A 16,760-nucleotide genomic window follows, 5' to 3' on the forward strand; every position below is an offset into this window, starting at 1 on the left:
TTCAGAATTATTTTAATTTAGAATTTCAGAAATAATTTAGAATTAAATTAATGCAGAATTTCAGAAATAATAAATGAAAAAATCACCAACAAAATACACTTTTCTTAAACGCATCGGTTGATATGAATTAAAGACTCGACATTTTTATTCAAATAGAATACTTCAAATCTACGTATGTACATAACAAGTCATTTTTATCATGATGGATCACTTGAAATGAAACAGTCGCAACAGTTTCACTGTACTACAAATACGATCAGTTTCTCATTAAATAATTCTCCACGGTGTGCTATATTTTATGAATACCTATTGAACGGAACCTGTTTACCTGTTGCAGAACTACCTATCTCAATTTGGCTACTTGCAACCCATAAATCCAACAAGTGGTGGAATCATATCTCAGAATACGCTATCGAAAGCAATCGCAGAGTTCCAAGCTTTTGCTGGATTAAATATAACGGGTAAGTAACAAATTCTTTAAATAAAAAGTTAATAATTAAAACCGAATGTTTCAACGAGATTTTAGAAATTAAACCTAACAAACACTTACAGATCCCGTCGTAAGCAATTTTTACAATATTGTTGCACTCAAATATGATTGAAAAATTAAGCAAAAAATGAAACAAATTGTATTTATACAGTATTTCAAAATTTTATGAAATTTGTATCTTTTCTTTCTTTTTGTAACAAGATCTGTAACTTTGCTATTTAACGTGTTACGCTACACTCTGTACATGTTACATAAATCTACACGAAAGCTAACTGCAAAAATACAATTAAAAAATTTACGTAATTTCTTGGATTCCAACAATTCGAGTAATCTGATACAAAAATCATAGGAAGATAGAGCGACAGAAGATAAGCATCCGGAAGTGGAGAAGAACTCGTAGAACTCTTCTGTCTCTTCATTATCAATTAACTTTTAGTTTCGTCCTTGCACTCGGCCGGCTGTATTATATTTAAGAGTAATTGCGTTTAATAGTTGTCGTGGGTGCATGTTCGTGAATCATGCCGCGGCGTGTGGATGCATTCGTTCGGTGTCGCACTGTGCTCCGCGTGACTCACTGGAAAAAGAAAAAAACGAGCTCGCTGGCGAACGAAAAATTTTGCTAGATCGAAGTGTAATGAAATTGTCCGGTGTCTCGGCACGTACCAGTATCAGAGTCCGATTCCAAAAGTCCGTTTCCTATACGTCAAAAGACGCGCGCGCGTCATATGCGTTCGCGAGAACGATTATTATTCCAGCATGAGTTGAATCGGGAAAAATATTCTGATTATCAGTCGAAGGATAAGGGGATCGTAGATAAGACGCGACGTCGGGAAAGGATGACTCTTTTGCATTCAGGAGGCGATGGAAATTCATGCGAGGAGTTAGAGCTGAAGAAATTCTCGTGTGTCGAAGAAGAGAGGATTTCAGGATCTGCAAAGTGTCATTTTTCAATTTTGACGAGAAAGAATGACTTGTTTGCATTCAGAAGGCAATGGAAATTCATGCGAGGAGTTAGAGCTGAAGAAATTCTCGTGTGTCGAAGAAGAGAAGATTTCAGGATCTGCAAAGTATAATTTTTTAACTTTGACGAAAAAGGGTGATTCTTTTGCATTCAGAAGGCAATGAAAATTCATACGAATACTAAGAGCTGAAGAAATTCTTGTGTGACGAAGAAGAGAGGATTTTTTAATTTTGTCGAGAAAGGATGACTCTTTTGCATTCAGAAGGCAATGAAAATTCAACGAAGAAATGAAGAAGCTGAAGAAATTATTGTCAAAAAAGAGAGAATTTTAAAATCTACAAAGTGTCTTTTTTGAATCTTAACCTTAGTGCGGTCTTCGGGTCTCTTTTGACCCAACGCCTTCTTTTTCGCTGTTATTAAATTTCTGTTCCCTCAAAATTATGTTAAAAGTTGATCGTTCAGGTTCATATGACCTAGGTAATAGTATGGTCTTTGTGTGAAAAAATACCTTAATCAACCTTTGGGTCTTTTTTGACCCAAAGACCTTAAGTGTATTGTCCAGAAAAAGGAATAGAAATGTTACATGTAGAAAAAGTACTGGAATGCGACTGAAGCACAAGAAGCAGCGGACGTCGAAAGAAAATAGTAGCTAATTTCGTGGCGAATTTCCGAGAGAAAAACTTGAAACACGGAACAAACAAGCTGGAAAGAAAGTAGAACTAAAAACTTAATTGACTGTCCTTCGGAGGTCTTTAACCGCGCAAACCCACATTTTTAATCGATCTTCAATGGCAATCCTAAATACTTCAGTGTCACTAAAATTCGACGCTGTATTTTACTTTGAAAAAAGAAGAAACTACTCAAGAAACTGATTAGAAATATGGCACACTTAATGAATACAAGGTATTACATATTAAAGTGCCAAGGTTAGGTATCTTTACGACATCACGAAGTGCTATTAAAGTACTCGAAAAGGACTAGAGCTGGCATTGAAACCATAATGATTTCATAAAGACGTCTTACATTAGCAATTAGTCCATATACACTCAGAATTAATATATTAATCCTGCTAAAGTTATCACAGAATATAGACAACTTCATAAATACACTAAAAAAAAAAACAATACAACGATAATACAAATTTTGTATAATCATATAAAAATCAAAATAATGAAGAATGCATTAAAAATGCAACAAACACACAACACTGCATAAAAAAAAAAAATAACCCCTCATTCTCAATACGAAAATAATAGAATCTCAACGCAAAACAAAATTACTCCCCATTCTCAATAAGAAAATAATCGAATTTCAACGCAAAGTGAGCTTGCAAAATGAAAAGCAAACACACACAATAAGCCATATCTCCAAAAAATACCCCGGAAAACAACCTGAAAACCATCTAAAAACTCCCAGGAAGATCTAATCCAAAATTTATCCCGCAATCCAAATCTACATACGTCAATTTCGAAAGCACGAGAGATGAAGGAATCCCAGGGATAAATTAGCAACCATGCAACGTATTTCCTCGAATCGTTTCAATCCTCTGTTTGGTTGCAGTGCGTATAAATGCATACACCTTCACATACTTGCTCGACCGGCTCCGGATAAAGAGGCAGACTTTTATCGTTTTTAGACCTTGAAAGACCGGACTCCCGTGTGACCGTTCCCGTGTTCAGGTGAAAACACGCACGCGAACCCGTGTGGACAAAAATCGGGTGGCGGAGGAAAAAGAGGAGACGTGAACGGTACATATTTTAGGTTTCGGAAAAATCGACGAGAGAACGTTTAAACATCGTCCGAGGGGCGGCATAGCGTCCGGTGTGAATAGCGTTTTAGCGGGCACCAGGCTGCAGACCAATCGTTGTCAAGGTTCGAAGCCTTGACACAACGCTCGCCGACTGGTCAAACAACGCACAGAACAAAGAAACAAATTATTGTTTCCGGTAAGATTTCGTGGCTGGTGTAAAAGCGACACGTGAGAAACGAGTGTGTCACTGATAACGCGTGTTATCAACGGAGACGGGTAATTTCTAGCAACTGATAGAGCTGGTATTTCGTAACAGTTGATTTTACCGCGATTCGAGAGACGATTCGAGCAGGTAACAGAAAACGTGTGTTTTCTGCAACGCGCGATGTTGATCAATGATCGATTTGCTGCTGGTACGGATCAATTAGTTGCAGAATAGGGCCGATCTGTTGAAGATTGTTGGGTTTAATTGGAGAATATTGTTCGGAGGGAGAAATGAAAATGTTTCGGAAGGGATAGAAGAGACGATGAATATTGTAATGTGAAATATTTCACAGCTTACTTGTAAATATCTTTCAAAGTAAAATTTGTCAAATTTTTTAAAATTCAAATTTAAAATCACTAAAAATAAATTTTGCAAATTTACGTATATGTAGCTTATAATATTCACAATTTACTTGTTATATCTTCCTAAATATTTCGTACAGTTCAAAATGTGGAAAATGGAAGATTCATAAAATTTTTTAAAATTCAAACTTAAAATTTGCAAAAATAAATTTTGCATATTTACACACAGCTTAAGTATAATAAATATTTCAACGACTAAGAAAAGACACTTGAAGAACAGAAATTAGCAGAAAATAAAATCACATCTTCCAAATTACATTCTTAAATACATAAAAATTCATTAATCGGTTTGAGACAGCAAATTCGGAGACTTGAAAATTGAATTCCCAATTTTCGAAGGACGCAAGCAGCGTACAGAGAACGGAAGTGCATATTTCATATTGATGGACACGCGAGAGATTCCCGTTTGGATTCTCAATGATGATGTTGAACGATGAATCAGAGTTCGGTGAAATGCTGCAGATTCGTCAGTGGCGCTTAAAAACTGACTCACCCGATGCTGACTGCAACTTTGTCATCCGGACACGTTTTCCTGATTGTATTTGCGATTGGAAATTTATAAAACGATTCGAATCTTTCGAGGCTGAGCGTTATCCTGTGATTCAGATCAAACATTTCTACATTTTTAAGGACATATCCTACGTACTCTGTGATATTCCGGCTTTAAACGTTCGATGATTTTTTAAATTACTAAAACACGAAGCTACACTCCTTCATTGTTAACTATTCTGTACAATAATATAAATTAATTCTCATATGTATAATATAATCCTCAGGATTATCGCAGTAGTCTAATTATCTTCTAATTAAATTATTGCAAGATTATTGCAATTATCTTCTAAAAATACTGTTTGAATATTAGAAAACTTTTTTAATAGCAAACATGGCATAAATTACACGATATGCCGATAAACCATCCTATTCGTTAAAATACTCGAATTAAACGCAATTAAATTAACCCTAGAACCTTCGTTTTGACTGTACACTTCAGACTTTTCGGTGAAAAAGGACCTAAGTGTGCAATAATTTTTGTTTCCAACGCGACATATGAACCTGGACAATAAACGTTCAAAATAATGCCAAGGAACGTAAACTTGATAGCAGCAAAAATTACTGAAAATATAAAAAGCCGGTGGGTCAAAAAAGACCCGAAGACCGCTCTAGGATTAATGAACACAGTTGATGCAGAACTGACGAAGCACTGAAGATAAAAGAGAAATATTGCAAAAGCATTTGAAACGAAGTTCCATATAAGATTACATTACAATAACAAAGGATTACTAAAATTGCAATATTTCTTGTTACGAATTCCTGCGACAGAGATAACAAAAGCACCGCTTTTTAATGGATTGCCTAACGTAGAATTGGTCAAGTTTCTATTAGATAATAGAATATCGAACCAGAACGAGCAATTTGTGCCGCAAAAATGACCGAATTCATCGATTGTCACGGAATCGGGGGAAAAGTTACGTGGTATTTCACAGAGAAAGGATTTCACTTCGATTTCCTATAACGTTGCACCATCTGCATTCAGGAAACCATGTTGCACGAATTAAAACGATCAACGAGAATAAGACAAATTTCTCTATCGAAAGAAATAGATTCGAGAGACAGAAAGCTAACAGGAAATAACAAAAACGAATGATTGATAATCTTGAGTAAATTACATTTTAATAGAGCGATTTACATAACTGAAAAATAGTGATTTTACAGCTTCAACAGCAATCTTTCTACCGTAGATTGACGACTGCATGGTTGATCTAATGAAACACCTAAAATATGTAATTAACGGATCACAGTTACAGAAAACTAGAAAAACGTGAACGAGTCTTTTTATCAGTACGTTTTGCATGATTAAAAGACCAACGAAAAACAGCAATCGATACTTGAAAAATTTTTATATTAACACACTGTATACAAATCTACACCGTACCTACTGTAGGTAACAGATGATCCGAAAATCATTTTGGACACATATTCCCCCGAATATTTCATAAAACACAAACATGTGTATTTAATTCTTCCAAAAATAGCAATGTTAAAAAGACAACAACCATCGTCAACGCTATGCAATCAAAATTTAACGATTGCAATGATAAAATGATCTATGAAGAATTCAACGAAGCATCCGTGAATTACGGAAACTACAAACGCAACTCGTCAATTTAACCGCAATTCAACCGAAAATGTTCGCATTCCCAAATAAAGATCGCATCAAACAAAAAGCTGCAACCGCATCTCTTTCCACCGAACGAACAAACGTCGTTTGGACCGTTTTAGCCTAGTCAAAGCATCGAACGTGGCGATTCGATGGTCGCCGATAATAGATAAAAAAAAAAAAACACCGAACGGAAGAATGATCTAACAATAAAATTGTATATGTGTGTTATTATTTGAGATGAAACGGTGTTTATTGACAGCAATCATCTGCCACGTGGTGGACGCATCCTGAATTCGCTGGATATAGCCAGACCTTGTACGTATATCGGTTTCAGTAAATTGAACTGTACGTAACAGAAGGTAGGGACAAAAAGGAAGAAGCGAGTCGTGTACAGATTTCGTAATACCAACAATGTTGTACAACAGGAGACGAGAAAAGCCGTGAAATCGATTTACGGTCGACGTAACAGCGTGCTTTCGAGTTTTTGCCAGGTGAAAGAAGAACTGTCATCGTTGATGACGGAAGAAAGACACGGTGAAGAAAAGAGAAAATTTTAACAACGCGGGTTTTGTTGATATTAAATAATGGACGGTGTGGAATTGTACATTTGTTACAGAGAAGATCGAGGGCTTGTTAATTGGAACAGATCATTCGTGTCAGAAGCTTTCTTGAACCGATTTGCAAATTATGTTCGCAATATGTAACAAGATATTTTTATAAATACCATTTTTTCCTTTACTTTTTCAAGATCGCCTATGCTTTTTTCACGGATTAATATATTTTCTTCTGAGTGCATTTAAACATACACTACCGGCCAAAAGTTTGGAATCACCTCCTACTTTTCATCGATATTAACCCTTTGCACTCGGAGGTCATTTTGTAACAGAAAAGTTTGCAAAAGGAAGGTTTGAAATTTTTTAAAATTAACGCAGAAATAAACTATACTATTTTACTTAAATATTCAACGTATTCTCTATTACACTATAATGAACAAATTTATAGAGGCACCATAGATCTGCTCTCTGACTTGATTAATTATTCACCAAGTGACGATTGTTTAATGTCGCATCTCAGTCACCACTCGATTACAAAGGGTTAAATCTGCTTATCTCAATTCCACATTTATCAATTGATTCGAACGATAAAAAATTCTCAAAGTCGCTCGACTTTTTTCTGGAAATTTTTATGTAAATTGCAATGCTCGGTGATTCCAAACTTTTGGCCGGTAGCGTATGTGCATAATACGACCTTAAAATTTTGGACTCTAAAGTATGTAATCAAATGTGAAATTTTCCTTCATTTTTTGCCATTTCTTCCATCAAAATTTGTCCTCCGTTTAATTCACCCTTTGAAACCATTTAAATTAGTAAAAAAAATTTTCAGAGACAATTAAGTGGGCCTGTTTCACGTGGCGCTCCCTCTATAAGAAATAAAACGAGTAAAATTCTATTCTTAATTAAAACACATCTCTTCTCAATAGCAACAAACTTGCATACATTATACTGAGCATAATTTCTACACAGTTTCTTCTAATTAAATCTCGCTGTGACTAAGAAAAGCGAAAGGAAAACATCACTCTTGTAGTAATGAATCTCTTCCTACGTGCTCAGTGTAACAATAACGATTAAGAAAGATAGTGTCACGATTAGTGCATGTACAAATCATCACGCGAAATGTAACACAATAGTGCTCTAATCACTCATTGTCATAATCACCGCCATTGTGATACAAATGGTCGTCATATCGAACACTTTCCATAATTAGATCTTCGTTACTTTCTACTGTACATATCCGACACCAATCTCATCAGTCATCCGTGAGGAATAGCAAGTGTCACATGTTCTTACATAGAATTCACCTCGACAAGATTATAAATTACGATAATTTATAATACAGGATCACATCGTAGACACTTTTAACTATCCACGAGAGTCCCAACTCTATCACGAAATCTGACCTGAAAAAAACCAATTAGACATAGGCCAAATTGTTAAAAAGAATTATAAGAATTATTACAGTAACTTAATCGTGAATTGTTGAATAAAAAGAATAGGAAAAAACGTCGCATTAAGGCTTGAAACGAAAGAAGAGAATATTCCAACGGGATGTCTCTAATTCTGTTTAAACGTGATCGCGCTGAAGCGAGTAACTCGATCGCTCGTGAGCGTATTCAAATCAATCTGGACCATCGTTCCGTCAATATACCACAATTTCCACGCAAAAACGTATTAATAAACGTACAACTTCTAGTCGCGTGACCGAGGCAAACATAGCAGAGGCTCGTTTGCACGTGACGCAAGGTGGCTATAAAGCTCTTTGCACACTTGCTGGAAGCGGAGTCGAAATTTTCAAATCGTACGCTGATAAGACGCAACGTGCATATTGATAACTCGAGCCTAACGTAATCTCGTCGGATGCAGAATGTGACTGATGGACTTGCTGCGATTGAGAGTTATCGTAGCCTTAATTTGAGCTTTTTTATGCTTCCACCTTAATTCGGTGAGGCAAATTTTAAAACGATGCGGCTGAAGGAGGAGATTTTGCGGCTGTGGTGGAACGTCTGAAAGGATTCGCGAAAAGAACCAACCCTTTTACTAGCTCATGAGTATTTTATGTATCGTTCCAAAAATACTTTGGAAAATACGCATTTTTGAAGAAATTTATTAAAGTTAACATACCTTTCTTAAAAACAAAGATAGCTTCACACGTATATGCAAATATTTCCTGCTATAAAAATTCATTTTATTGAAGTACGGTGTCGTTACATGGGTTAAAATCAAAAATAAAAATCTGATTTCAGGAAAACTGCAGAGTCGATATATCGGCTCTAAAGTACTAAGAAATTTAACGATTCTACAGTATTAAACGCTAATTTGGCTCGCTAGAATAGACACGACACACGTTAACAATAAACTAAATCCTCCAGTCAAAAATAGCTGTTCGTCGTGTCATAAACCGTTGCTTCCTTTCGCTGTGTATAGTCAATGGAACAAATATAGCGAGGTCGTAAATTAAAGCATCAAGTGGCGACACAGGTTGATCTAGCCGCAGCCGGAATCGCATACAGCATTCTATTTTAGGTTTCGTGCAATAAAGGGATAACGAGTGATAACTAAGAGCGTTTCATGCACTATCGGGCAAATTAAAAATTCCAATTAGCACTTCTTTCTGTGCCTGATGCGACCAACGTAGGTCAATTGGCTATCCGAATTTTAACGAACGAAGCAAACAACATCGACGAGTAAATGAACAAAAATTGAAGAAGAATACGGGCGAAAACGAAGGCCATTAGAAGAATTTCAAGAAAGCCAGAGCCTGTGCACACACGGTGAATACGTAATGCGACCCTAACCGAGGGTTTTAGTCCTCATCTTCTCGTATTTCTGTCGATTCCCTTGTCAGAACGCTCGGAACGTGTTTACTTTGTCTCCTGGCCAATTTTACGAGCCCTCTATATTTCTTCCACCGACTATACACAAGGGTGTGCGAGTAGCCTAACGTTTTCGCGTGTTATGCATATTATGCATATACACGTTACGTTGATGCATATGCACCGCGATATAAGGAAGTGCATACATACACGAATGATCGTAAATAGGGAAGACAGCGTGCAGCATGGGTCGGAGGATCGATACCTGTGAATTCTGCGATCTGAACTGAACCTACATTTGACGCAGCCTTGATAGAAGCCGAATGACGGAAATAACGATGATCGAAGGATTGAAAAGTAGCGTTCTCTTTAAAATTCACGAGCTTTTAAGTGGATCTTTAATGAAACGAGGATAGCGAAATGTTGCAGGTTCGTGAATTGAAGTGAGACTATTTGTTTCTTCGCTTGTGAAGGGAACAGAAACGAAATTATTAGAATTTACAAACGTAGATAAAATAAAACTGCAATTTGTAATTATAGTATTGTATAAAATAAATAATCGAAAACTGAGATTCGAAGTACTTCTAAATACTGTTCAATACTAAATTTATAAAAAAAAAGAAAATTTGTGTTTATGTATTTAAAGTATACTCGACTGTTTTCATAATAAACGAGTGCAACAATGTTTTAACTTTCTTAATACCAATTTTACACCAAGGAAGAAGTCACAATTCGATTCTTCTTTTCAGGAAATACTTTCTTAATATTTCTCATTCGTTTCAACTGTACTTCTCTATGCATCGATTTTAGAATTGTTATTGAAATACTCTGTTTTACAGGTGACTTTGACGAAGACACTTACAAGCTAATGGCTCTACCAAGGTGTGGCGTTAAAGACAAAGTTGGCCCTGGATTCGGAAGATCGAAGCGGTACGCCCTTCAAGGTAAATGGAATTAAAAATAGTACCCTACTTCCAAACCAATTCACCCTCTTTCCCATTGAACGCTTTCCGTCGTTCACTCGATACCTTCGTTAACTTCTCGAGAAAGAACGAAGGGCGATCGACACTTGGAATGAAAAAGATATTACAAGTTCGTGTAATTATTCGAGCAATGGAATGTTTTCACGGTGCAAGGAATGCTTAACAACTCAGTGTTACTTTTGACTTCCTGCCTCATTATCGTCAATGTAGAGTCAGTCACCCTAAACAGGTCATGCGCATCTGTATCGCAGCTATTTGTCAGGTGGTCTGAATGCATTTTTTTCAGCCTCAAAATTGTACCAGATACATTTACGAGGAGTTCCATTGAATCCATGGTGTTTAGCAGTAAACACCGTAGTTAATTGTGTTACGGAATTTTTATCGATCGATCTGTTTCACTGTAACTTTTTCCTAATTTTGGATATCATTGTTCGGTGATATTACTGAAATTATTATTGATCCATCTTCCTTATAATTTTGAATATCACTGTTCAATTATATTACCGAATTTTTAATTTAAAATTATTATTGATCGATATTTCTCACTCGAACTTTTTCTTCATTTTTTGTATCACTATTCTACTTCTCTCGTTTCTTATAAAATGCATCGAGGTGGGTGAGGAACGTCGTTGCACTGTTTTCACCTCAATTTATTAAAATATGAGTGTTATGGTCGGCGTGCAATTTGTCCAGAAAATACAATCGTTTGCTTCGCTAATTGTCCCGGCGGCGGCGGTTCGGCGGGTACGTCGCGATGGTCGGTAAAGGAAGAAACTCTGGAGGTGTAGGCGTACTGGGTTTTTAGATAAGATAAAAGTGGAGAAAGTGGTGGAAACGGAAAATTCGTTCGTCCTCGTGCGAACCTGGATGCCACATGCGCGCTTCTTAGGCCACTCGAGGACGAAGGCAAGTCTTAACCCGGGGAGAGACGAAAGAACGGAAACTAAAATCTGAAGGAGTTGGAAGAAAGAAAGTTCGCGTGGTAGAATAGAACGAGGTTCGGTAAGGGTTTGTTGACGACGACGTACCCGCCACAGCATCTTTCTCACTTTTGGGTGTATGAAGAATGAAGATGTAATTCTACTTTAATTAATTTTACTCACTTTGCGCGATAATCGAAAATTAAATCGACACTGAATGGAACATTCCCTCTTACAATATATTATACCACAAAACAAGAGATACGAAGCTACTAAAAAACACATCTGCCAATTCCCCGAAATTCCGCAAACTCAATTTACGACTCACAATTTCCACGGAAAAGTTACATACAATTTCCTGAGAACTCCGCCGTAACAAACATTTCACACCAGATCACGCTGATTGTCCTTTGACCATACGTCACGCTAATTGCAGAACTTTGATTACAGAATTCGCGCCAACTTTTCCATAAATCGTAATTCCAGGTAGCTAATCAACCGCAACTCATAAGGCGCTCCGTTCCCTTTCCGTTGGCCCGTTCTTCTCGGAAGAAATTCATCGATGCTTGATTCACCGTTCCATTCATCCAATTATACTACCACATCGCGTACAGCCTACAATCACCAGGGAAATCATCGAGATTCGATCGATCCTAACCGTGACTTTGAACCTCGCGCGAACGTTCCTCGTTTCAGTGAACTCGCCGCAGGATCACCGATGCGTGTATCCTACGGAATTCTGTCCGTTGTAAAAAAAAAAAAAAAACGAACCTTTAGCTGCGTGACCCACTATAGCTCTCGATCGTGATCGAATTCGCGAACGACGAAAAAAATCTGCTCGCCGGCGTGATTTTTAGGGGAAACAGTGTGTTTCGATGAGCGAACAGAGTAAAAAGAGGCGAGAAAGGATCTAAGCTTCGACGCGTTTTGCTCTTTAATAACAGAAATAATACAGATGGTCGACCTTGGCTGGTAGAACCTTGCTGCTGGATCTGTCTTCCGGAGATAATAGATTCATAACGCGATGACAAGACGATTTGTTCAACCGTGATCTTTTTCTCTGCTATCTGGGGATCACTTTTTTGCAACCAGTACACAGTAGGACCTTTTAGAACGCGGGAAACAGAAGACGAATTGAGTTCCGTCGATGTCGCGTTTTGGGTAAAATTAATTAAGCTGTTGATATAATTTGCGTTAATTATGTCGAAATTGCAAAATTAGAAATTTATCGCGTTGTGGGGAGTCCTACTGTATTTCCCTTTAAATTCTTCTCTTCGTTTACTTAATACCTTCGTCAGTTTTGGGGAAAGAACGAAGCTTGATGAACGTTTCAAATTTCGCGAATTTTATCTTTGCGAACTTTTTGGATCGGAATTTTTATTCTAAATTGTACGAATTTGATCGGTACTTTCAATAATTATTTCAATCAAGTAAGAATAATCGGAATTCAGATGAATCTCGATGCAATAGTGTTCAATCTACCTTATGACATAACATTTGCGTTACATTACCATTATTAACATCGGAGTAATCAACTGTACACATCGAACAATTCAAATAAAATGTTCGAATTCGTTAGAAAGAGGTTTCGAGCGAACATTTACAATCGACGTAAGAGGAGTTTCGTGGAGTAACCAAAAACTGCAGAAACCTAATTAAACGTACTTTTCAAAATGGCCAAAGTGATGCAAGTGCAGAGTTTATCGACAGCAGTATATCTTTAAACTTCGAGACATGTTCGAGCTATGATTAACGAATGAATCAGCGTACTTGATTGAGAAAATGAAGGATTACTAATGACAGAACTGAGAAATAACACTTTGGCGATTCTAAGAGCAGATTAGATAAATAAATTAAGTAAGGAAACGTTGGAAAAATTCAGTGTATTCGGAGTGTTTAAAAATAAATCGTTGCACAAGGGACAAATGAGGGTCGTGGAATAATTGCCACATGTATCATTACGTAAACAGATGGTACAATACAATCAAGATGTTCTTTGTAAAAATTAGTAAGATCGAGGGTCGTCTTCTGTCTACTAAATGATCGTTAACAGACTAACCTAATATTTATCGTAATCTCTACTATATCTACCTCTACCATATTTTTAACTCCAGTCGTAGAATTATTCGATACAAATTTATCCAGAGCTGAGAAAAAATATTGGTATTGAAAAAAGGAATTGAAATTAGAAAAAAAAAAAACTAACCTAATATTTATCATAATTTCTACTATATTTGCTCCATAAAATTATACACTTTCCAAGTACGATTATTCGTAACTTCAATTCTAAAATTATTTCTCCAAAGCTGAGAAAAAATATTGGAACTAGAAAAGAAAAAAAAAAGAGAAAGAATTTCCCGATGCAAATATTTTTCCCAAAAAACGTCATTATTTTTACACGTTGCAGGCTCGAGATGGCGTGTCAAGAAACTGACCTACAAGATCAGCAAGTATCCGCGAAATTTGCCACAGAACAAAGTCGACGTTGAGCTGAACAAGGCGTTCAAAGTGTGGTCGGACTACACTGACCTCGTCTTCGTCCAAAAGAAGTCGGGCCAGGTGAGAAGAATAATATTTGTCGAAAATTTTTCACAATTGTCAACGAAGAAATAAGAAGAATAAAGAACAGCGGGGCCTTTTTTCAAGAGGTCCGAAGCCAATGCGCAGAGCTAACAATGCAAACGTTGTTTGCTACGAGAGGCATTAGCACGATCTTGTCGTTGCTTATTTTTCATGGAGGCGTACACGGTCTCAGTCGCGACATTTCAACGTCGGTGAAATCTAAATTACACTGCAGGACAGCTGATAATTTAATCTTTGTATATTTCAAACGAGATCCTGTCTTAAATGTTGCATTTTGTTACGCTGTTGAGCATCGCAGCGATGCTGTAACGATAGCTCAGGATTCCGGGGGTTCGCCAAGCCCCGGGTGCCCAAAGGCACCCCCCTGCGGGAGGGATTACACTTCACAAACTCCAGATTTTCATTCATTCGCATTTCTGTTGCAAAACAACGAAGCAACATTTCTGGAAGAAAATTAGAGTTCAAAATTATTACATTAAAAAACAGAAGAAGGCATGTTACAAAGCTTACAAACAACAGTGTGTCCTGAAAGATCGAACCAATCAATTCTCGATTATCCTGTTGCGTAATTTCTCTAATTTCAAATAAACGATTAACAACGAGATTTCAACAACTGCCGTAGCAATCTGAACGTTTCTCGTAACAATTTTCCAATGTGATTATCTAGGTCCACATTGAGATCAGATTCGAGAAAGGTGAACACGGAGATGGAGATCCTTTTGACGGACCTGGTGGCACTTTGGCTCACGCCTATTTCCCTGTGTACGGTGGCGATGCCCATTTCGACGACGCGGAACAATGGACCATCGACAGCTTCCGTGGTACGAATCTCTTTCAAGTGGCTGCTCATGAATTCGGCCATTCCCTTGGTCTGAGTCACAGCGACATTAAAAGTGCCCTAATGGCGCCTTTCTACCGTGGTTACGTGCCCTACTTCCAGCTAGACGACGACGACATTCAGGGTATTCAGGTAAATACGTGTTGCAAACTTCAATTACACTTAATGGAAGAGCTACAACGAGGTCGTAAATCACGACACTAACCCTAGTACGGTCCCCGGGTCCTTTTTGACCCGAATTTATTTCAAGCGCTAGAAATGTTTCATTCTGAAAAAGAAACGTAAGAAGTTTGATTATCACTTTATTTCAGGCTCTGTATGGAAAGAAGAACGTAAATACTGGTAGCATTCCTGTTGGGCCAAAACATGGGACTACGACTGTGGCGCCGCCAAGCGAGGAAGATTCGGAACTGTGCACGGATCCAAAAGTCGACACGATGTTCAGTTCTGCGGAAGGGCATATGTATGTGTTCAAAGGTACGTGTTTGTTGAAATTGCCATGAAGAAAAGAAAGTTGATGGATAAAAATGATCCTTGAAACAATTCTAAGAGTATATTATGTTTCCTTGAAAATTTGCGTGAAGTGTGTACTTTTTGGGAAGCAAAATCTAGGACAAAGTGGAACGTGAGGTAATTAAAATTTGGTAAAAAGAAAGAAAAATAAAGAAGCAAGAAACAGTATCCAAAAATTTCACTTCTACGTTCGAAATTTCGACAACTTTTGCAATCCCCGCATTTCATAGCTTCTATTACAAATAATCAAAAGTTACTTAAAAATCGTCGAGAAGAAGAAGGCACAAGAGATCAAAGCAATGTCTAAAAGTTTCATTTCTCTATTCTAACGTTCGGCAATTCTTAATTATAAATCATCCATTCAACTACAGGCGATCGTTACTGGAGATTAACCGCGGATGGTGTAGCAGTCGGCTATCCTAAGCTCATTTCTCACTCGTGGAAAGGACTGCCAGGGAACATAGACGCTGCGTTCACGTACAAAAATGGAAAAACTTATTTCTTCAAGGTAGAAAAAGAGCATCTATAAAGATGTTTCAACTTAAACTCTCTTAAACTAATCAACGATAAAAAAAATAACGATCAATCGCGTTGTCGCAGGGCTCGAAATACTGGAGATACGTAGGGAAGAGAATGGACGGGGATTACCCGAAGGAAATCAGCGAAGGTTTCACAGGAATTCCAGATAACATCGACACCGTGACTGTGTGGACCGGAAATGGCAAGATCTACTTCTACAAGGGCACCAAATTCTGGAGGTTCGATCCTACGCAAAAACCACCGGTGAAAAACACCTACCCGAAATTGATCTCGAACTGGGAGGACATTCCTGATAACCTCGACGCCTCCATTGTTTATCGCAGTTACACATACTTCTTCAAGGGAGACGCTTATTATCGATTCAACGATAGAACATTCTCTGTGAGTAGTTTTTGCAGATACAATAAATTCTCTACAAGAGTCAGTAAGTTTGGATTCTACAAGTGACAGTATAGATGGTCCTACGCCTAGGCCTACGTCATTGCTGCGCCCATGTTATCTTGCTCGCAGTCAGTCAAACGTGTAACGCTACACCAGTCGGTTTCCATTACGAGATTTCACGGCTCGACAAATCCTAATAGAAAAATATAATTTCTTTAATTTTTTTAACATATTGGTGAGATTTTTCTTATGAAAATGATATCAAACACGACATAATTTGAACAACATTTACTTATTAACACGTTCACTGTCGCGCCAGATTTACAGGTTGCTGTCAGGCGGCCACAAGAAAATACATTTTAAGCATAGGATTATAGAATTATGCTTTATAATTTTTTTTTTTCAATTGAAAATAATGTCTAGCTAGCTATGACGTTCAAAATTTTTAGTTGACAACATTTATTTTATTTTAATTATTCTAAACATTTGAGGCACTCCAGTCACTGATGACCACCATGGCCATATCGAGGAAACAATCTAACGTTAAAACTTATTGAGTGATTAATTTAATTTCATAATATATCGCTTTAGCGAGCCACCGTTTGGTTGCCAATTGTTTATCACATAGAGGCGGCCTACCTCC

At 37.3% G+C, this 16,760-nt stretch overlaps 1 protein-coding gene across 1 annotated transcript in view; it reads left to right on the forward strand.

Annotated features, from left to right (window-relative positions):
* The window catches only part of LOC108575569 (matrix metalloproteinase-14), a 51,339-nt gene that overhangs the window by 24,434 nt on the left and 10,145 nt on the right, over positions 1-16,760 (forward strand). The window contains exons 2-8 of the mRNA XM_017938392.1: positions 338-461; positions 10,199-10,303; positions 13,670-13,821; positions 14,513-14,815; positions 14,995-15,160; positions 15,568-15,704; positions 15,797-16,117. Coding sequence (XP_017793881.1) covers positions 338-461; positions 10,199-10,303; positions 13,670-13,821; positions 14,513-14,815; positions 14,995-15,160; positions 15,568-15,704; positions 15,797-16,117 — 1,308 coding nt within the window. The remainder of the gene's footprint in view (positions 1-337; positions 462-10,198; positions 10,304-13,669; positions 13,822-14,512; positions 14,816-14,994; positions 15,161-15,567; positions 15,705-15,796; positions 16,118-16,760) is intronic.

This window comes from Habropoda laboriosa, unplaced genomic scaffold (assembly GCF_001263275.1).
Source record: "Habropoda laboriosa isolate 0110345459 unplaced genomic scaffold, ASM126327v1 scaffold186, whole genome shotgun sequence".
NCBI classification, from domain to species: Eukaryota; Metazoa; Arthropoda; class Insecta; order Hymenoptera; family Apidae; genus Habropoda; species Habropoda laboriosa.